Source organism: Neovison vison, chromosome 10 (assembly GCF_020171115.1).
Source record: "Neovison vison isolate M4711 chromosome 10, ASM_NN_V1, whole genome shotgun sequence".
Classification (NCBI taxonomy): domain Eukaryota; kingdom Metazoa; phylum Chordata; class Mammalia; order Carnivora; family Mustelidae; genus Neogale; species Neogale vison.
In genome coordinates, this window is record NC_058100.1 from 43,462,576 (window position 1) to 43,485,405 (window position 22,830).

General features: G+C 40.7%; 1 protein-coding gene across 5 annotated transcripts in view; it reads right to left on the reverse strand.

Annotated features, from left to right (window-relative positions):
* Positions 1-22,830, reverse strand: part of LPGAT1 (lysophosphatidylglycerol acyltransferase 1) — a 123,907-nt gene that overhangs the window by 62,639 nt on the left and 38,438 nt on the right. For 3 of the 5 annotated variants that reach the window (XM_044267130.1, XM_044267128.1, XM_044267131.1), the window contains exon 2: positions 21,489-21,753. In XM_044267130.1, coding sequence (XP_044123065.1) covers positions 21,489-21,726 — 238 coding nt within the window. In that variant the 5' untranslated portion in view covers positions 21,727-21,753. Of the gene's footprint in view, positions 1-21,488; positions 21,896-22,636; positions 22,681-22,830 lie in introns of those variants that run through there. The other 2 variants (XM_044267129.1, XM_044267127.1) reach the window with 2 other exon arrangements.

Here is a 22,830-nt window from a genome sequence, read left to right on the forward strand (position 1 = left end):
TATTTGTTTCTTAAATGTCCATTTTCTCACATTCATCAACAACCTCTCCCCCAAAGTAGCCTGGTCCAAATTTATTTTGTTAAACCACTGAGAACTGAAGTAGCTAAGACTTACCTCTTAAGCTTCTTTTGCTAGTATGCTCCAATAAAAGTACTTCACTCTTTGCAAAATCCTCGATTTGCTCAGTTTTGTTTTTTCAATCTTTTAAATAGCTTCTTTCAGTTACCTACACAACACTATACTAAATTCAGAGATCAGAATTTTAATCAAAGCTACTTTAATTTTATTCCATTGGGACAGTTTAAGCTATAGAATTCAGTACTACCTGCCTCAGGTTCCTGAAATGAGTAATTGGAAGAAGGGAAATTCTAACTTCTAAAGATTCCACCAAATTGCCAGGAAATCAGTGTGCAATGTAGGTACTTCTTTGCTTTGCTACTAGAGCTTTAAATAGCTTTAGAATCTGACCATTAAAAATGGTGGGGGTTTTGATTTTAATGAAGTTTAGAATTAGAAAGGAATTTAGAGATATCTGAACCCAAATCCCACCCTTCACAGATATTTTTAATCAAATGCAAGAAACAGAACTCTTAGGCTGCTTCTTGCCTGACCAAAGTAGTTATAAAGAAAAACATACACATGGTAAGTATAATTAATGTGCATCACCTCCTGCTCACTATCCCCCAAAGCACTGACTGCTGTATTCATTCATTCAACTAGTTTTATTCTCTTCAGAGAGAAACAGGCTCTAACACTGTGGGGACATAAAAGTATCCTGGGACTCCATCACAAAGAAATTAACTCATGAAAGTCAACTACAGGACCTTGGCAGAAAGAAAAAAAAAAAAGGGAGATAGAGAAAAAGTACAAGGTAAGGGAAATGGGAAATTTAAAAAAACTGAAACAGAGACCATTTTAAATAACACAGGCAATTCTGCCCGCCTTTCCAGCCCACAGATGTATATGCCCTGGAGTGAGCCTGAGACCAGAATCATGGATCCGTTGTTCCTTGTCATTTGCACCTGTCATGTGCCTAGCCTCATGCCAGCATCTTATTCCCTAGCATCTCAATGAGCTGTAATTTAGTTATTTAAAAGATACATTTTCTCCCATATGACAGTTAAGCAAACTTTCCAATGGCTGTAACATGATCTCTGCCCGCAAGAAGTTTGTTCACTTATTGAGAATAAAAGACACACTGGGGAATAATGCATTATCGATGAAAATATGCACCTCTGGTGGTAGGAGATGAAGAAATCATTGTGAGCTAACACATGAAGGGAGGAGATACCAAAGACATGGGGGAACAAGGGCCTGCCTGGATAGACGCCTTCTGGAACAGGCAGCTGGTACTGAGGATGAAAAATAAGGCTATATCTGTAAATATGAGGTCAGATGACAGAGATACTTTTGAAAGTCAGATACTAGAATTTAGGCCAGGAGATGGAAAATTCCTTTTTTGTCACCAAGCAGGTGACAAAAGTGAGAGAAGTGGCATCCTGAGAGGAGGAAGCAGAGGGACTGTGTTAAAACAGTGCGTGCCCCACCCGAAAAGAGGGCGGCTATGGTCCAGCTCCAGTCTCTTGCTGGTACCTGGGAGTGTGGACCCACATTACCATAACCTCCAACTTCGGAAGTGTAACTGGAAACGTGAGAGTTTTTATGAAAGTTAAAGAAAGAGGACGTTAACACTGGAGGGAGGTTCCTCCGGAGCGAGCAGGAAGGAATGGAATCCAAACAAAGGGACGTTTTGCATGGTAACTGGAAGAAGGAAAGGAAAGGAATACCAGAAGACAAGACTGAGCAGCAGGCTTGGGCCAGTGTACTAGAGCATCAGAATTTTGAATATTATCTTATAAGCCACAGAAAGCCAGCAGGGAAAAGGAATAGGCAGTATGTGGGATGGAGGGAAAGAATGAGGGGCCGTGGGGATGGAGGAGGTAGCTGTTAAATGAGGGGCATCGTTTCAGGATGAAAATGTGTGTAGTGTCTTTATATCCTGGAAGGCAAGGGCAAAGACAGAAGGAGACAGTCATCAGTGAGATGAAGTAAGAGAGATGGGTTATTAGCTTTGGATAAGAGACTATCTCTAAATGAGATATGAAGCGTCAATGAGAGCGTGAAGAAATGGGGAAAGGGCATAGAGGAAACGGGGAGTCTCCAGAGCCACCAACCAAGCCCATGGCAAAGACGCAGTGAGTTAAAAACTGACTTAGGAGAGAGAACTGGTCAGAAAGCGATCACATATGTAGATATCTTAAGCGGGGGTGAGCTAACTAAATTGGGGATGCCCCTGAAAATGAAAGAGAGGAAAGCAGATACAAGCACTCACACCAGCCAAGCACCCAAGAGGTCTTTAGTAAAGAAATTCAGAGTTGGAACTAATATAGCCTCTGGTTTGAGGCTTGACCATATTCCTAAACTTTGAAATCTAGGATAGCTAAAGAAGAAAGTATTAAAAATATAATCAAATGAGAAATTAATTAATTATATGACATATTAGTAAAATTTGCCAATTTTGAAGAGCTTTCATTCATATCCTCTCAGTTGCTACGGCAGCTCCGTGAGGCACACAAACTGGGTGTCACTCTTACTTAAAGCTAAGGATCTGAGAAGATATTGAACAAGGTAATGCCATAAGTAAGCACTATAAATCCTACTGAAATCCAGGTCTGCTGGCCCCTGAAAACCGAAGCATAGACAGCCCCTGTCTACTGAGATTACTAAGCATTCAACTAAAAGAGAGGTGTGCTACGTTTTCACGGGAGAATCAAAACAGCATTGTCCCTGGCAAGCTCTGTCACCCACACTGGACAAGGTACTTAGCTCCCACCAGTCTTCCTGTTCTCAAGTACTGGCTGATAGGACCCTCCTCTGAGGGCTGGTTTCAGATTTAATAAGAAGGCACGTAAAAGCACTTGCTAGAAGGCCTGGCACATCAGGTACTCCGGGTAAGCTTCTCTTCTCACTGGAGGCATTACTAGTTACACATGCTTTGCCAGAAGTTAGTTTCCTCAGTAAAAAAGCTTGTGGAAAGCTTTTCTTTTAACAGTTAAATCTTATCAGAAGATAAAGGGTTCCTAAAGGAAGCAGAGAAATTAACTCAAAAAGTGAACTCTAAATTGAAGAATCTAAGGTCACGAGAAGAAGACAACATCATTTCAAGATCAGGATGATGAACATTAGAGCATGACAGAAAGGAGAGAATAGGGACTAATAACTAGAATACACTGTAGGCAGAGGAGCTTCTCACTGAGCAAATTCAAACCTGGCATCTATGGAGTCCATATATGGACTTCAGAGAGTTGTGAACCCCTTGAAACTGTAAAACTGAGCATGTGCAAAGGTGCTGTGGTAAGCCCCAAAATGTCCACCCCCAAGGTATCCATGTCAAATCTCTGGAACCTGTGAATGTTACTCTGTAGGGTAAAAGATGCGATTAAACTAAGGATCTTGAGAGAAGCTTACCCTGGATTATCAGATGGCCCTAAATCAATGACAAACGTCCTTATAAAAGACACAGAAAAGACATAGAGGAAGCAGCAATGTGCCCCAGAGGCAGAGACTGGAGTGATAGAGCCACAAGCCCAGGAATGCCTACAGCTACCAGAAGCTGGAAGAGGCAAGGAATGTCCCTAGTGCCTCTGCAGGGAGTGGCCCTGCTGACACCTGGATTTCAACCTGTGGCCTCCAGAAATGTGAACAAGTAAATTTCTGTTATTTTACATGCTTCTGAAGTAAATTGTTACAGCAGTCATCAGAAATTAATATAGGGAGCACTTCAGAGAGGGGGATGTAACTTCCATTAGATTCTAAAAGCAGTTATCATGAATCCCAAAAGGTAAAGGAATTACAGCTGTAGGGGATAGAGCAAAACTATCTATAAACAAATGAACTAGAAATTGTGTAAAAACCTGCAGAACAAGTCATTACTTGGAAAAGGCCCCACAGTTCATAAATGTTGAAATAAGAAAATAATCGGCTGTCTCTGGCATCTAATCCAATATCCATTTCATTAGCTCTCGGGAGTTTAACCCTACAAATGCACCAGAAGTCAGTGATTCCTAAACAACCTTATAGCTTATTAAAAATATAGGTTCCCAAGTTCCATGCCAATGTACCGACTTAATCTCCAGGACAGAGGAAAATATACATACATAAAGTCCCTCCAATAATTCAGATGTGCAGACAAATTTGGGAACAACTACTCTAAGGCAGGGGTCAGTAAACTTTCTGCAAAGGGTGAGACAGTAATTTTGGGCTATATAGGCCAAGAGGCAAAATTGAGAAAATTACACAGCTATTGACGTGACAAATTTGTTTTCCAACATACTTCTATACATTTTTTAATGGGCAAAATTTAAAAATACAAAGCTGAATACAACTTTTTGCAATATGGGCCTACAAATAAGAAAAATGGAATTTTTTCTTGGGAGGGGTCATGTTTCATTTAATTGGAGTTCACAGTGTTTCCTATCATCAGACTGACTGCAAATGGTCATCTGTAAAAACTAGGAGCTGGAGATTTAAAAACAAAACAAAACAAAACAAAAACACACCAAAAAACACCAAAAATACAAAAACAGGCTATGGGCTGGATTTGGCCCAGGGGCTATGGCTTGGCCAACCACTACAGAAAGATAAAACGAAGAACTATAACCCTTGCCCTTAAGCAACTGACAAATTAAAGAGACAGGAAGAGCAAAAGCAAAGCAACAGTGAAAAATGTGAAGTGGACTTCGGAATGCTTTATGTCGGAGGGGAGTGCGTCCTAACTATTTCAAGCATGAACAGTCTTTTTTAATGTCAAAAAAATACGGCAGGTATCTGTACAGTAGTTCTTTTACCACTGAGTGAAAATATCCATCACAAAAAGCAGCAGCAAAACATCTATAATGCTTTTAAGGGATTTATTAATTAAAACAGCAGCTACATGTATTTGAAAAAGATTAACACACATTTACGAGACGTATTATTTATTTACCCACAGACGGTACTTAATGTGCATGGATTCCCGCCCCTAGAGAAGTCTGGGGCACTGCAGCCCAAAGGTTAGGAAGCACAATTCCAGAGCAGATGCCGGAGAGGCTCAGAGAGAAAGGAACAGTGGAAGCTAGACCAGTGGGAGTACAGGGACCGTGGAGGCCAGCAGGGGGCGAGGGGCCCAAGGCGAACAAGAGCGTCTGGCTCCAGGGGTCCCAGACGGACCAGCTTCCACCACCTGCCGCTGACAAGACACAAAGGCAGAGAAATGAGGGGGGGTGAGACACGAAAGAAATGTATTTCAGGGAGGCCAACACTGAGAAGAAAGGGGACTCGTGTCTCCAAAAGGCTGGAAATACTTCAGGCTTCTATAATATGGAAAATATGGGACAAAGGTGGGCAGGTCACGTGCAGGCAGACAGTGAAGGTTAAATTGATCATCCTCTTGGGGTCAATCACGGATGGGGTCTTGGTGGCTCAGGGCTGTCCTTGTTGCTTGAGGGGGTGGTTCTGGTCCCCACCATGGGAACGCTTTGCCCTTAGGATCTTCCGCCCGAGCCAAGAGACAAGCTGGAAAGAAGAAACCAACTGAAAAGTCTGAGGTCAAAAATAGAGGCAGCCCAAGTCCTCTTTCAGGATGTCATGGGTTTAGATAAGGAGGTAGAAATTTTCAAGGAAACTGAAGAACAGATTTGACGGTGTTAAAAACAACAACAAAAACAAAAAACCGCACGCACACAAAACCACAGGCCCATAGTGGTTGTCACTTAGATCGAGTTCCCAAACCGGTACTTAATATGCAATCTAACTGTAGTTCCAGCTTCCCCCAGAACTGTAGTCTTAACCTGGCCAGCCAGGAATTTTTCAATCCACACCAATGAGTCTGCCACTTGGGCCCTCACCATCCGCCAAAGAAAGATGAGGTAATCTGCATAAGACATTTTGCCTTAAAAAAAAAAAAAAAAAAAAGACACCTTGCCTTTCCCCAAGAAAGTGGCTTTGCCCGGAACAATCCTTTTCTTTTGCCAATAGCTTTCTTGCCCTCCACCTTCTATAAAATCCTTCAGTTTTTGTACACATCATGGGAGCACCTCTCTACTTGCTAGACGGGGTGCTGCCCGATTCACGAATTGTTTAGTAATGAGATCTTCAAATTTAGTTGAATTTTGTTATAGAACAGGAAACAGGAAGCACATCAACAAGAGAGGGCAGGAGGCTGAGGGGACGCCTTGGTAAGTAAGAGTTCAAAACAGGATCAAACTAGGCAGGCGCTGCGTCACGGCCTGCCTCTGCCACCAGAGCCAACATTTAAGTGCTTTCCACGAAATGTATCGAACTGATAAGTGGTGCCTCATTCAATTTCCTCTAAGAATAGTTTCCTCAATATGTGACTCGTGTAAGTAAATGACCAGGGTTTCATCATGTCCTAGTCTAAGTGGTTCAACATCTAGATTCTTCCATCTCAAAAAGTTTAAACAAACAAACAAAAAAACCAAACTGAAAAGCTTTCTTTTGACCCAATTTCTCTCTTGTAACTATTGCCCCTCGTCTCTCCGAGCCACACTTCTGGGAAGTCACACGTTCACGTTTCCATCTGACCTCCTCCCATTCATCGTTCACCTCCGGTGCACTCCAATCCAGTTTCCACTTCTACCACCTCCAAGAAGCTGCTCTAGCCAAATGCAGCTGCAGGCTAATAAATCAGCTCTCAGCTTACAAAACATAAACTGTCAGCAGCAATCCTTCAGCCCCTCCCTTGGAACACCGTTGACTTCTGCCACCACGCTCCTGGGGGAGGCACTGCTTCCACCCCTCTAATGTTCCCAGAAGCTCCAGCATCCCACTCTCCCCCACCTCAAATGTGGGCATTTCCTCAGTCTGATCCTGGGCCTCTCTGATCCTTCAGTACTCACAGGCACCTACAATCTCCCGGGGGGATGTCCTCCAGCCCCGGCTTTAAATACCTACCGGAGGCAATTTCCCCATTCATCTTCCGAGCGCAGGTTTCTCCTCTAGGTTCTGGACGGCGTGTCTGTGGTTATTGCCGGGCTCCACTGAGATGCTTCTCATCCGTCCTATGCTGAAGTTTTCTCTTTCCTCTTAATGTTGCTCTTCTCTGAGCTTCTCTGTCTACCCAGCAGCTCACACCAGAAACCTCATGGTCATCCCTGTCCCCTGCCCTTCTACCACATCCTCTATGGGCCACGACTCAGAAAGTCCTGCCCACCTACCTCCTAGAAAACTCTCCAATCGGTTCACTTCCTTCCACCTCTACCGCCATCAGCTAGAAAGGCAACTGTCACCTCACTGAGATAAAGCGAGAAATTTCCTGAAGGCAGCCCCTGCACACCCTGCCTTTCCTCTCATCCATTTCCACAAAGTGGGCAGAGCTTGGAATTATAGGTATGAGTTTGAGCCCATCATTCCTGGAGGTAAAATCCTTCAATGGCTTCCTCTTAGGATAAACTTCAGAATCCCTACGGGGCACTACAAGACCTCACTAGATTTGGTTTCTTTCTCTCTTCTTCATCCCCCACCCTGCTCCTCTCATTCACTCCATGTTGCAGCCAACCTGGCCCTCCCTTTGTTGCCACCAACCTTTGTTCTTCATCCTCTGAACATGCTGCCCCTCCTCCAGCATCACCAAGCCAACTCCTACCTACTCCTCAGCTCTCAGTCTCGGTTTCTCAAGGAAGCCATTCCTCCCTGAAACTACCTGAAACTACCAGATTCAGCCCCCTGTTACTTGCTCTCAGAGCCCCTTTTCCCAGTTGTGATCACACGGCGGTCATGTCACTCCTGTCTTTTCCCACAAGAAATGTCAACCGCAGAACGAATGTGCTGTTCATTCTGCCGCTGTCCCCCACCACCAGCACAGTGCCTGGCAGGGCCGGCACTCAAATATTTAGTATCCGAATAGGTGGCTGAATTAATTAGAAGACAGTTAAACATAAGTTGCTTGGAGATTTTGTAATTTATAAACATAGATGTTAATATTTTAGTTGGACTATGGCTTAAATGACTAATGACAAATTACTTATTGATTAAAGCAGAACTGTACTGAGTTACATACCATTAGTTACATACCATTACATACCATTAGCTAAGCTTGAGTGTCCTCAAATGTATTTCTCAGACTATAAAAGCTAACCAGGCTAGCTTTTATTCATTTAGACATACCTTTCCCCAGAGGTTAACATAGTTGTTTTCCTAGGCATTAATATAATTATAACCATAATAACAATGATATTATTAATTCTTTATAGAATACAAAACACCATGCTCTCCACTAAATATTAAGGCTTCACAAAAGATAAACAGGACCTCTACTTTTACCGATGATGAAATGGAGGCTCAGATAGGTAACAAGCTCAAAGTTATAAAATTAGCAAGTGATGGCGGCAGGAACCAAACTCATACTACTCAAAAGTCAATACTTTTTTCTAATATATCATGCTATCTCTAACCTCACACTTACTTAGCAATATCTATTTCTTGTTCAAAATACATCTGTATATACCTATCTGAGGTTTAAAATAGCTTTAAATGATTATTTCAGTTTTGAAATGATTGCTGGTGTTGGGGGAAAAGGGTAAAATAGGGGCGCCTGGGTGGCTCAGTGGATTAAGCCGCTGCCTTCGGTTCAGGTCATGATCTCAGGGTCCTGGGATCAAGTCCAGCATCGGGCTCTCTGCTCAGCAGGGAGCATGCTTCCCTCTCTCTCTCTCTCTCTCTCTGCCTGCCTCTCTGTCTACTTGTGATCTCTCTCTGTCAAATAAATAAATAAAATCTTTAAAAAAAAAAAGAAAAGGGTAAAATAGGTGAAGGATATTAAATTACACTTATCGTGAGTCACTGAGAAATGTATAGAACTTGTTGAATCATATTATATACGTGAAACTAATATAATACTTTGTACCAATTATACCTCAATAAAAATTAAAATAAGTAAAAATAAAATGCCCAATTCAGTCTCTCACATACAAAAAGCAATTTCAGTCTACCCATAAAAAAATAGCCCACAATTCTTATTCAAATGATACCCTTGTTCTTTATTGATGTAATCTATATTTTTTTCTACAAAATAAATTTGGTTTCCAGTTAATATTCTTCTCTGATTTAAATTAACTTTAAAAAATGGAACCCTCACATTAAGGGAAAATGTGCATACTGATCTCTGTTTTTCAGAAAACTTTTCACAGGTGCACTTTGGACACACAGTTGATAGCAAACTCAACTATTCTCATCTACCAAAAATAAAAACTATGCCAAAAATGTTATTGGTTGGTTATGTTATTTGGTTGGAATAACCTAGATCACATTCTCTGGCACAGTATCTTACAAATTAGAAACTATTAACTGGTAGTAGGTAGTTGATAAAGATTTGATTGGTCTATCACACAAGATACTTCTACAATTAATGTCCTGTTTTCTTGAGAGAGCAGACTGGAAACAGTTACTCCTTATAACCATATTTCTAAGACAGCTACTAGCAAAACACATAACTACAAAGCATCTTCTCAGTAAAGAGGTAAGGGGTCACTTAACCCAAATATGAATATTAATTCTTACTGACTCCAATTAATCCCAGCTGATTTTCAACAAGGATGCCAAAACCATTCAACGTGGAAAGAACAGTCTTTTCTTTTTTGTTGTTGTTAATATTGTTTTTTTTTTTATCCCCAGGGGTACAGGTCTGTGAATCACCAGGTTTACACGTTTCACAGCACTCATCAGAGCACATACGCTCCCCAATGTCCATATCCCCACCACCCTCGTGCGTCACCCCCACTCCAGCAACCCTCAGTCTGTTTTTTGAGATTGAGTCTTATGGTTTGAAGAACAGTCTTTTCAACAAAAAATGCTATGACAACTGGATGTCCACATGTCAAAGAATGAGGTTGGACCCTTATCTTACAGCATATAGAAAAATTAACTCAAAATGGATCAAAGACCTAAATATAAAAGCTAAACTCAAAAGAAAACATAGGTGACAATCTTCATTATACTGAATTGGGCAATAACTTCTTAGATCTGACACCAAAAGTGTCATCCAGTGAAATCAACCCATGAAAAAATAGATAGGGGTAGTATACAGAATATAGAAAGAAACTTAAAACTCAACAATAAGATGACACACAACCTCATTTTAAAAATGGGAAAGGGATCTGAATAGACATTTCTCCTAAGATTTACAAATGGCTAATGAACAAATAAAAAAATGCTCAATATCATTAGTCATTAGAGAAATGCAAATCTAAACTATTATGAGCTGCCACTTCACATCCACTAGGATGGTCAAATTAAGAGAACAACAAAAGGCTAGAATATAGTAAGTTTTAGTGAGAGAGCAAAGATCCTGGAACTCTCCTACACTGTTGGTGGGAATGTACCATGGGACGGCTGCTAAGGAAAACAATTTGGCAGTTCCTCAAAAAGTTAACACAGAACTATAATATGACCCAGCAATTTGACTCTTAGGTCCTGGAGAATTGAAAACATATGTTCACACAAAAACTTGCACATGAATGTTCACAGCATTATTTGCAATAGCTAAGATGTGGAAACAACCCAAATGTGCATCACCAGACGAATGTATAAACACAAGGTGATCTACCCACACAATGGAGTATTACTGAGCCGTACACAGGAATGAAGTACTGATACATGAACCCTGAAAACATGCTCAGTGAAAGAAGCTAGACACAAAAGACCACATTTTATACAATTCCATTTATATGGAACGTCTAGAATAGGCAAATACGAAGAGACAGAACATAGATTCATGGTTGCCAAGGTCAGTTGAAGGGTGGAGAAAATGGGGAGTGACTGATAATGGGCTTGGGTTTCTCCCGAGGGTGATGAAATATCCTGGAATTAGTCAGTGATGATGGTTGTATGATCTTGTGACTATACTAAAAACCACTAAATTTTACATTTTAATACAGTGAATTTTGTGGTATGTGAATTATACTTCAATTTAAATATATATTATAGATCCTTAACACCAAATCTATACTGATCATAGTCTTCTGATGATTCAGAAACATCTTGGTGTATTTAAATTTACAGATGTTTTTCCCCTTAAAGTGTCAAATAATGCAAGCTTCAAATTAATAGCATATGCAAAATATATCTTATGTACATGATTCATAATGTTTCTTAAAGTTTAATGAGTAGGAAAAAACGTCTGGGAAAGGTGTTATACTAATAAACTTCATCAGAGCTATTAAACCATAAGAAAAAGTATAACCTTACAATTAAAATTTATGCATGCTTTTTACAATAGTAGTTTCTACTATAATTTAAAGATATAGAAATCAATTAGGCTTGCTTTGTTTTTTATATTTTAAAACATGAAAAGCAAAGAGTAGTAACTAATTTTAATAATGTAGGCTTTATGGGGCGGTTGAGTGGCTCCATCATTTGAGCGGCCGACTCTTGGTTTCCGCTCATTTCATCATATCACGGGTGGTGAGATCAAGCCAAGCATGGGGCTCCGTGCTCAGCAGGGAGTCTGCTTGAAGAGTCTCTCCCTCTGCCTCTCCCCCACTTGCTCTCTCTAAAATAAATAAATCTTAAAAAAAATCTAGATTTTATATGATTATATTCAGAAGAAGAAATGAAGCTTCTACTAATTAAGGAGTGTACAATAGTAGCAAATACCTCACCAAGTTAGTAATATAGTACATGAAATTTGAAAAACCTTGTGACCATGTTCTGCTAATGGCACTTCATTTCTCAGTTTCCATCACATGCCTTTGCTACATGAAACCCACAGCTGAGATCCCTAACAAACTTTCAGTTTTTAATGGTAGAGCTTATGAGCTTATAGGCACTGGTAAGGCATATAAGTGCAAAATTATCATATGTCTAACAGAAACAGACTAGTAACTGTCATTTGAGTTTTTTAAAATAAATATTACTAATGCCTCTGGGGTCTAGGTAAGTAATGCACATGAGCAAAGCAGGCCCAGAGTTAAGACAAGGAAGCAGTGGGATATCTTGGGTGCACTAGAGATCACAGGCTCCATCCGAAGGAAATGGCCGTTACTTAGCTCGGGCAAACTTCTGCCAGACAAGAATGAGGACCCAGCACAGCCAGAATTTCTCAAGGAGGTTTTGGTTTTATTTTTTATGTTCTGCGAAATCTCCCTAATTTTGAAATGTTGGCAACTAATGAGAAAAAGCTAAAATAGTGCAAAGGCCAAATCAAACTGGTCAGCTGCTGAATACAGCCACTAGTCTGCAAGCTCTGAAAGGAAACTCTTGAAACTAGTTTATAACAAATAAACTACAAATATAGTATAATATATTTAGTATGTAATATATTATACATATGTCAAATATATTTAATATGTGTAATAATACTATACATGTATTTATCAAAGTTTGGGGGGGCACTGGTCACCCTTAAAGTTCTCAAGGTGATCCACAGACCAGATCTAGTATTAAGATTACATTTCAGGGGCGCCTGGGTGACTCAGTGGGTTAAAGCCTCTGTTTTCAGTTCGGGTCATGGCCCCAGGGTACTGGCATCGAGTCCCGCATTGGGCTCTCTGTTCAATGGGCTCTCTCCCCTCTCTCTCTCTGCCTGCCTCTCTGCCTACTTGTGATCTCTGTCAAATAAATAAATAAAATCTTAAAAAAAAAATTACATTTCATATACTCCTTACTGAAATACCAAAGGTCACTCACTTCTGTTCACTTTGGTGATACTTTTTTCCTGTAGCCAAGTGGAAATAGAGGGGATGCCTTAACTATACTCTGCTGACAAGTAGTCCAAGAATCAAAACAGTCTGGGAAACACTATGAGGAAAAAAAAATTGATAAGGCTATTTCTTGCTTTTGGACAGACCTTAAAATAAAATTAATTAGGGGAGTGCCTAGTGGGTTCGGTCAGAGAGGCATGGGACTCTTGATCTTGGGGTTGTGAATTTGAGCTCCATGGTGGGTATTGAGATTACTAAAATAAGAAAAAGAAAATGAATGAGGTGGTAAAACTGGTCTCCAGTTTATAATAATCAATATAGTATGGTAGAAAATAGTATGGTAGAATAGTGACTGAACTATCTGAATTATAAACACATAGTTGAATAAAACTCCTGTGTTGTTGTGTTGTACTTTCTGATATGAACATGGTGGAGTTAACAGATATGAATCTTCCTAAAAAATACACATAATAACAAGGAGAAAGGGAAAAAAAAAAACCTTACAAAACTCCCCCCCCCCTTTTTTTTTAGCAAACCTAGGAGAAAAAATATAAAAACTCCAAAATACATAAAATCAGGGCTAAGATCAAATAAGGCCGCTACCAGAAACAATCTACGATGGGAATGAAGAGCCGAGACAGAATGCGGCATGTGATGAGGATTACCCAGGAGTGGCAGATCTCCAAAAACAACAGTAAAAATGCACTTCTTTAAGGAGAGAGGTTTACAATGGCATGGGTCCCTCCAGTCACAGCTACAAAAGAAGGAGTAGGAAGTCCAGAAGGGGTAGCAAAAAGCCACCGAGGCTCAGTCTGGTTTGGAGAAGCAGAGGACCTGTAGCAACATAGAGAAGCACACCCAGGAGCCATATGTAAAAAGATTTCCTCTGAGACAGAAATCTGGAATCTACCCTGGCCGTCTTACAAAGAGCTGACTGAGAAAAATCCAAATCGTTAAAGTACAAGGAATAAAAAGGTAACTGGCACAGCATTCACTTACCATAAGAAAAATGGCAGAAATGAGCAGCACAATGTACTAACTGTAGAAGAATGTTCACTAGAAAAATATTATAATGTATAAGATAAAAACTATAAATATTCTTGAATGAATGTAAGAAAATCAGTAAAGTTACTACCACTATGAAGACAACCACATGCATAAATATAAGAACTCAAGGAAGAAATGTCTAGACAAGAGGAACAGTGAAAGCATGAACTGGAAGAACTCAAGAAAGAAACAGAAGAATACACAAACCCACCACAGAAATGAAGAAGAAACTGAAATGAGAACAAAGAAAAGAGATATTGCATAAGACACCATAGGAGATATTAAAGACAAATATAAACATGAAAAAGTTTTAAAATGATTGAAGAGAGGGACGCCTGGGTGGCTCAGTTGGTTGGACGACTGCCTTCGGCTCAGGGCGTGATCCTGGAGTCCCGGGATCGAGTCCCACATCAGGCTCCCAGCTCCATGGGGAGTCTGCTTCGCTCTCTGACCTTCTCCTCGCTCATGCTCTCTCTCACTGTCTCTCTCTCTCAAATAAATAAATAAAATCTTTAAAAAAAATAAAATAAAATGATTGAAGAGAAAACGACAGATTTTTTTAAAAAGATACACAAAGGGAGATCCAACAAACATAAAATCAGGGTCGCCAAAAGAGAAAACCAAAACAAGCAAATGACATAAATATTCAAAGATATAATTAAAGAAAACTTCCCTGAAATAAAAACAGATTTAAAGTACATAATAAAAGGGCACACATGTGCCAGCTTATCCTATACCAGCATATCCTAGTAAAATTACTAAATATTAGAGAGAAAGAATCCTTTGGGCAGATAGGCAAAAAAGATCCAATCATTAATATGGGGAAAAAATCCAAGATGGGTTCAGACATCTTCACAGCAACACTTAAGGTCAGAAGACATTTGTATACAGCTATATTACTTAAGGCAAAGGTGAGCCAAGGATTTCTTTTTTTAAGATTTTATTTATTTTGACATAGAAAGACACAGCAAGAGAGGGAACAGAAGCAGGGGGAGTGGGAGAGGGAGAAACAGGCTTCCCACCAAGCAGGGAACCCAATGGGGGCCTCGATCCCAGGACTCTGGGATCATGAGTCGAGCCGAACGAAGGTAGGCGTTTAATGACTGAGCCACCCAAGTGCCCCTGAGCCAAGGATTTTATTGCTTGCTAAGCTGTCCTTCAAATGTAAGGTAAAAAAGAAAGTAAGTTCTAAACATGTTTGTAAGAATAATATTCTCATATCATTGCCATGATTCTTTATGGAGAAATTACTAGAGAATGAACTTCAGCCAACCAAAGAATGACTGGGAAAAACTGCAAAAGTGCTTGGGTGAGCATTATACATATATTTAACTGAAGAATTAGGACTAAAACAGAAGGAGGTAGGGTGATAAACAGAACATAAATATTATAGGCCTTGACAATGCATAAATGCAAATAACAAAAAAATTGGGAGAAAGCAAACAGCAAGTGTCATAAGCTTACTGATTACCTTAACATAATAGCAAGGAGTCAGTGGATAGTCTTAAAGCTCACAAATCAAGTACTAAAGTACAAGCATACATAATATTACAAATGCAAATACTATCATGAATAAATACTATTGCTATTGACTAAGATTTGGTGATGGAGAAGAAAAAGGGGAAGAGAGAAGATTTAAACAGAATATTACCTTTGTTCCTTGAAAAGAACCAAGAGTTACTATCAGAGAACCAAGAACATCATTTAAAGCAACAAGACTAATACACAAACCTACCTGAATATCACAACAAAACTGCAAAGAAAAGCAGACAACACAGTGAAAGAACTAAAATGTGTGTGTATGTATATATATATAGAGAGAGAGAGAGCAGAAAACATAAAATAAAATGCCAGAGCCCAGATAAAGCAAATCTGACATATGAATAAATGTAAATAGATTCAACTCATATGAAAACAAAGAGATTTACAAATTTACTCATAAAGCACCTGGGTGGCCCAGTTGGTTAAGCATCGGTCTTTGGCTTGGCTCATGATTGCAGGAATCAAGTCCCACATTAGACTCCCTGCTCAGCAGGGAGTCTGCTTCTCCTTCTCCCTCTGCCCCTCCTCCCCGCTGTGCCTTCTCTCTCTCTCTCAAATAGATAAATAATGAAAATTAAAATTAAACAGATGTTCTTAAAAAAACCAAATTTACTCGTAAAGCAAAACCTAACTCCATGTTGATTACTAGACATACATCTAAATCAAAGTAATTTTAAAAGTTTAAAAACAAAAGGACGGGCAAAGAAATATCAGGCGAACATAAAAAGAAAGTAGGAAGTGTTTTCCCCGGCTCTTTCGGACTCCAGCGTCTGTGGTGGTAACCACTACAAACACTGCAAATACTGCTTCAGGTTTTCCGTAACAGTGCATACGGGTATGTGTGCGTGAATGAGTATCCTCTGTACTAGAAAAACTGATCTAAATTAACTACTCAATTATATATGATCTTTGAAATAAGACCAGATATCAAATTTAGAGTACTACCAGATTGCTGAGTTTAAAGCATTAAATAATATTTACATTTAATGGTGTTTTTCCATATAAAAATCAAAAAGCTGTCCTGAACACTCCTTTCCTGGATTCACGTCCATGATGCCATGGACACAACATCATGAGGTAAGTCCTCACTTGCATGGCAATCTAGTATAAGCACTCAAGAACGAAAATCCCAGTTGAAATGTTGTCCTCTGTAAGGGTAGAGATTCAAGGAAGTAGTATTTTGTCAATTTCGTCAAAAAGTACACTACCAATAGAAGCAAGACTTTTTCTTAACCTCCCTCAGAAATCCCTAGCTATGACATTGTTTTCAGGTGTTGTAGTTTTGGAAAGAGATTTCATGTCTCAGAAACAAAAGGGCAATATGGGTAGGGAAGATGAAGGGACTCTAGGAATATTATATAAAGGTCAATAAAGATCTGCCTATGGCAACATCAACTCAGCGCTCAAGAAGTTAACTGTGATGCTGGGTGTTTGAATTTCAAAACCAATAACAAAAGGAAGGTATTGTTATTACACCAACCTGGTGAGCCTGTTGTGAGCATTTAGTGCCCTGAAATCTTCACAACCCTGCCTGGCTTATACTTAGCTCATATTACCATCATGAAGATCCAGAGTTTAAACTGACATATTATACAAAAGTCTTTTAAATCTATTATAATTACCGATTATCCAGTTAGCCCAACAGAGAAGTATCTCCCTAATGGGGAAAAAAAAGGCATTTAAAGCCATTCAGTCCCTAAATTCCCTATTCCTTGTCGGCTATCACCTACCACTGATGTGAGATCAGGAGCCCTTCCTCTTTAATCCCATGGTACACGTCTATGCGAACATTCTACCAGGATGTTTGTGCTGTTGGTGTACCGACTTCCCCACCAAGGCATCTGCAAACTCCTTAGAGATAGCCTCTATGTCTTGTGCACCTCAGCACCTCCACGACACCTGTTCCCACATATAACAGAAGCTCAATAAGGGAGTGTTAAATTAACAAATGTGATACCGTAGGAAATGGATATATATGCATATATTTGTATGCGTGAAAAACACCATCAAGTTCAGGGTCTGTGTTCTGCGGATGGCAGTGCCCTTGCTCTCTGATGTTTCAGGAAGGTAGGCAGCCAAGGCACCTCAGCTAGGACCAAGAAAGAAAAAAGCAATCATTCAAGAAACACGGAAGGGGCCCTCAGTGAGCTTCAGGCAACAGACGAGGCTCTCGGGTTAGAAAGACCACATTTCCATCTGTAAAGAGCTCCCAGCCCCAAGGGCAGCTAGCAGCTGAGGATCTCACCCCCCACCAGGGAGCAGAGATGTTTTAGTTAAAACCAGATTAAACCACGCAACTCCCAGTTCTATATGGCAGTGCTCTTTCCACTAGAACAATGCCTTTCAAATGTTGAGAGGACTCACAGTAAAAAACCCATTCTGTAGCACTCCCTAGTAGATACACACACGAATGATCTTTTCATCTTCACTCTATTCTATTTCACTTTTTTTTTTTTAATGTTCAGCCCGACACTAAATGGCTTATGACTCAAAAGTGGAAAAATACTGCTCTAGGAGATATATTTTTAAAACTTTCTCTAGGATTTCAACATCAGATATAATTCCTAATAGTTTTTCTCGTGCAATGAATTTGTACCACAACAAAAATAAATAAATAAGACGCTATCAGAGACTCAAATAACCGACAAAGACTAACAGAGTCATGACGGCTGCCACTTGGGGAATGGAGGAAGCTAAACCTATCTCTGTCAGCTTTCCCTAAAGCCATCAATCCAAGGGAGAGAGCATTTGCTAGGCAAAAACAACCTAGAGGCATCCTCCTGACATCCCAGCTCCTTTCCAGCCAGACTATGGCCCAAAAGACTCTTATCCTATATAGAAATTCCGGAGCTTCCACTTACAATGAATTTTTTTTTAATGATTCTGTGTAAGAGACTTTAATGAAATGTGTTTGGATGAGGAACAATGAATTTATTAAGATAAGTGAATGAAGATCAAAATAAACTATTTTGAACATATTTTACTTAAAAAAAAAAAAATCTCTCTCTGAAATCTGCCAGTCCTCACTTCAGTTGAGGGGAGAAAAGTGTAATGATTTATCCCAGATCTGAATAAAACATGCAGAAATGGATCATTAATTACGTTAGTATGTCTTTTGGTTCGCTCTCTGAAATATTAGGGCAAAGGCAGTACACAAATTTTCCTCAACATGAGATGTTTGTACAACACTTGCCATGAAAGGAAATGTGGCAGCAGCAATCACCATTACCTAGTAGCAAGCTAGAGATGAAAACCCTAATGTCACCAGAATTCTTTCAAAAATTGTGTTCCCCTGGAAAGTCACAAACAGGCAGCAAGACCAGAAAAGCCCTTTCTTCATGTTCTAGGTCCACAGGCAGTACTCCAGCTCTGAAAACACCAAGTATAAGAATAGTCGTTCAAGGTCTTGGGCTGACTAGCTCACCATTCTCCATCCAAGAAGCAAGTCCGAGTTTATAGGACTCATTTTTGTGACATTTTATAAAAGACAACTTTTTTAAAAAGCTTTAATAAGCCTTTCTGTCTTCTCAAGAGAAACGTGTTTAGAAAAATATCCTTTTTATAAAGATAAAGTCCGAAGAAAAAGGAGAAAGGCATACTATTTGTTAGACTTGCCCAACAGAACTTTCTGTGGCAATGCAAGGGTTCTGTGTCTGTGCTCTCCAGCACAATAGCCACTAGCCACCCAGGACTGAGCACTTGAAAGGTGGCTGGTGCAACTGAGAAAGTGTATTTTAAATTTTATTTCATTTTAATTAATTAAAATTTAAACAGCAGCATTTGGCTAAGTACCTACCATATAGGGTAGCATAGATTAGAGAATCAATGTAAGCAGCAGAGCTGGCTCACTGACTTGCCTCAGACTGAATATCACAATTTGAAAAAATGATATTCAATATCAATATTCAATTTTCAGCTTCCCAATTAACATTTAATTAATTAAGTTTTCCTCAGAAGTGGTTTTCCACAGTTTGGCTGTTGAAATGTTCAAAACATGAACATCCCAGATCTGCTGAGCACAATTCCTCTGGCAATGTTCAATTTTCCATTTGTGAAACTTAAGCAGAGGGGAAGGGAAAAAACTAAAACCCACCTTCCTCTTGATACAAAGGGAAGAAATGGAACACATAATCCAGACCAAACGCTAATTTAACCTTCTAGGCTCTCTCATGGATGCATCTGCTCATCAGCCCCTGCTTGTGGTGCTTCTTTAACCCAGCTGAGGCTTTCCATAAAAGTCTTTCCTACATTTGTTTGACCTCATGATTGCGTTCCCTTGTGATCAGGCCATGACCATGACCACCACCTATAGGAAAACCAATTAAAATATAAACACTAAAATATTCTCTATTTAAGTGGTCAGAATGCAGTAGCCTGAAGGGAACAGATGCTTCAGAAAGACCAAAATATGCAGATCACGCCAAGACCACTTTCCAAGCAGGTGGCAAAAGAAAACTGTGCAGTTCCATAGTCAGCGAGGGAAAGACAACGCAAGAATATATGCTCAGAAATGCGCTGCAGCCATGCTGTGGCCAAAGAATAACTAACTTCAAGCAGCATCATTGCACTCAGTATAGTCTCAAGGTCAATGTTGAATGTTGTTCAGCTTTTCATCATGCTACAGTCTATACACAAATAAACCACACGCACGAGCACAAGCATTTCACTATTTCATTGCGTTTAAGTAGAATGAACTTTAGAACTTTATCTAAAAATACTGTGAGTTGATTTAAAACCAGCAAAGGAGTACGTTACATGCAGAGCAAAGTCACTAGTACCACATACTGTATTTGGTGATGCTTAAACTATACAGAGCAAAGCAATTCTAAGATAGCAGTGTAACTCAGGTAAGAATTCAGCATCATAGCTGAGACTTCGTTTTTTTCCTCTACCACCACAAGGTCTTAAAAAAGGACTTAGAAGCTCACCTACTCTATCCAAAGAGTATCAGGGTCACAATGAGACCCAGAGCAATGCATACACACTGACCTGGGAGCTTTGGGTCTTGCAGAATAACAAACAGCTTTGCCAAAAGGAAAAAATGCTCCATTGAGGGCAAATAAGAGCACTCTGACCTAGCAAGAGTCTGTTAGACTCCATAAAACCTAAGCATTGTCAGTCCTTTTCTTCTGTGCATAGATAAAATCTACAGATGCAGCCTGGGCAGGAAAGAAGGAGACAGAGAATTTAAAATGGGAACTGCCACGCTGTTTGACCCTGAGGAGTAGCCTCGTACCCTCCTCACTCTTCCAAGCTATGTTCTACAGACTCCACTGACCGCAGCATCTGCGGCATGGTCTCTAAGGAAGCTATCAATTATAAAATTCTATGATAAAAGCCTCAATGTCTAAGACAAGTGCTAGAAACCTCAATGCTTTTTTTTTTTCTCATCATCTTAATTCTTAGGGGAAAAAAGTCAAATAAATGTAATAAACAACACAGAATTTTCACAGCAGAGGCCCAAGTTCTCAAAGCATGGAAGGCTTCTAAACAGAAAATAAAAATAAACACTACTTCTCATTTAGTTCTTTAAAAGTCCGCTTCAGAATAGCATTACTCCTGTTCCCCAAAATGCAATTTAAAGGCAGAAATATAAATCTACTTAAAGACACCCAGAATATAAATGAACATAGATAAAACTTAATTCTTATATTTAAGTCTCATACAGATTTATGAGATTAAAATATAGATTCCAGTAAACAAAAGAAACCGACGTAAGAGAAAAGAAAGCCATGTTTTGCTTGACTTAAGGTGTTAACACAGTACAATATGACATTAAATGAAAAAACTTACTAAACTATCTCAGTACAAATATGGCTCAGTCCTTCTTCTAAATTCCTACTATATTTATGGGCTAAATATGTTATTTCATTTTATAAGCCCTCAAGTCCTATATAACCCACTCCTATTTCTCTAGGTGAGTTTTGGCAAACGGATTTTGATAAATGTCAAGCACATTAAAAACATATTATTTAACAGATTTATCAGTATATAACTATGAAATTACGCATCTGAAAATATCATCCTTCCTAAATTGGGATTCTGAAAAAAACTCAACAGAATTGTTTTCTATTTTTTTTTTTGCCAAAGCAGCAAAGCATCTTTCAACCCAAAATGTAATATATATTTAATCATGGCTCCTGACTTAAGCATAACATTACAAATTGTTTCATGCGCGTTAAACAAAAGTGCTCACGCTCTTACCTGTATATCCAGCATACCATCCCCAAGAAGCCACCATTCCTAAAAGCCATTTATACATGATTCCTTCAATATACCAGAACCGCTTACTGTCCAGCAGTCGAAGGGGCTGAAGTATAATTACATAGCAGATGTAGGATGAAATAGCAACCAGGTTGTTGGCGACCATGAAGGCAAACCTCATCAGGGCTTTCACCAAGATCCAGCCCAGCCACGGAGCTTCTTCCAAAGTCACAGCCATGCTCACATTGGCGTCCGTCCTGTCTTTCTGAGGTGAAAGAAACATTCATTTAAAAAGGAAAATGGATTATACACATCCACATAGTCACACACAGAAATCCGCCTCCAGCACAAAACCACCAGGAAAACCGAGTAGATCTAAGCTTTCTCCCGGTGTAGTACCTCCGTGATCTCTCCGGGAAATTCCAGAGGGGGACAGAGAGCGAGGGAGGAGGAGCCGCACAAGGTCAAGGGAGCTGTTCGCAGAGGCACAGGGTATGTCATAATATATTTAGCAAATGATAATACTATTCCCACTAACTAATCAGCGGCCGTCCCCGCACCGCGCCTCACTGCAGTCTGCTGTGGGCACTTTCAGGAAGAAAAACAGACCCACTTGCTTCAGACAGCCTCAGCCTCCCCAAACTGACGACACGGGTGACAGAAGGCTGTTGCAGGGACCCGATCCCCTTTCCCAGCTATGAGAACCTGGGTACCCGCACCACCCCCATTCCCGGACATCGGCCGTGCCTTAGAAAGCTCTCTCGCATTAGCAGAGAGTTGTGCCAACAGTGTTCGTTTGCGGCAAAGGGGTTTTTGCCCACCCACCCCCTTTTTTTAGGGGAAAAAGGGAGAGGGGCCTAGAAGAGAGGGCAGAGAGGAAGAAAGTAGGGGCTCACCCGGCCAAAGGAGGAAGGACGGGAGTAGGGGGAGGGGAGCAAAAGCCAGAGGAGGTGAAGGCACCGGGGCCACGGATGAGGAGAATGAAGTCCCCGAGCAGAGGGCAGACGAGCGAGGGGTGATGGAAGAGGCGCGGAGGAAGAAGCGACGGCAGTGCTCGGGGGTTGGGGGGGACGAGGGGCGCCCGCAGCGGTTTCCGCCGCCCCGGGAAGGGGTCGCGGCGGCGGGGGCGGCCCGCGCGCCGGGCTCACCTCGGCGGGTGCGGACGGCGGGCTGTGGTGCGCGGGGGCGAGCGGGGCCGGGGGCTGGCGGCCCAGGGCGCGGTGCGGCGCGGCGGCGGCGGCGGCGGCGGGTGTCCCCGGCCGAGGGGTCGCGGTCATGGACGCGGCAGCGGCCGAGGCGCGGCGCGAGCGGGCGCGCGGGCGCCCTACTCCCCTCGCAGCTG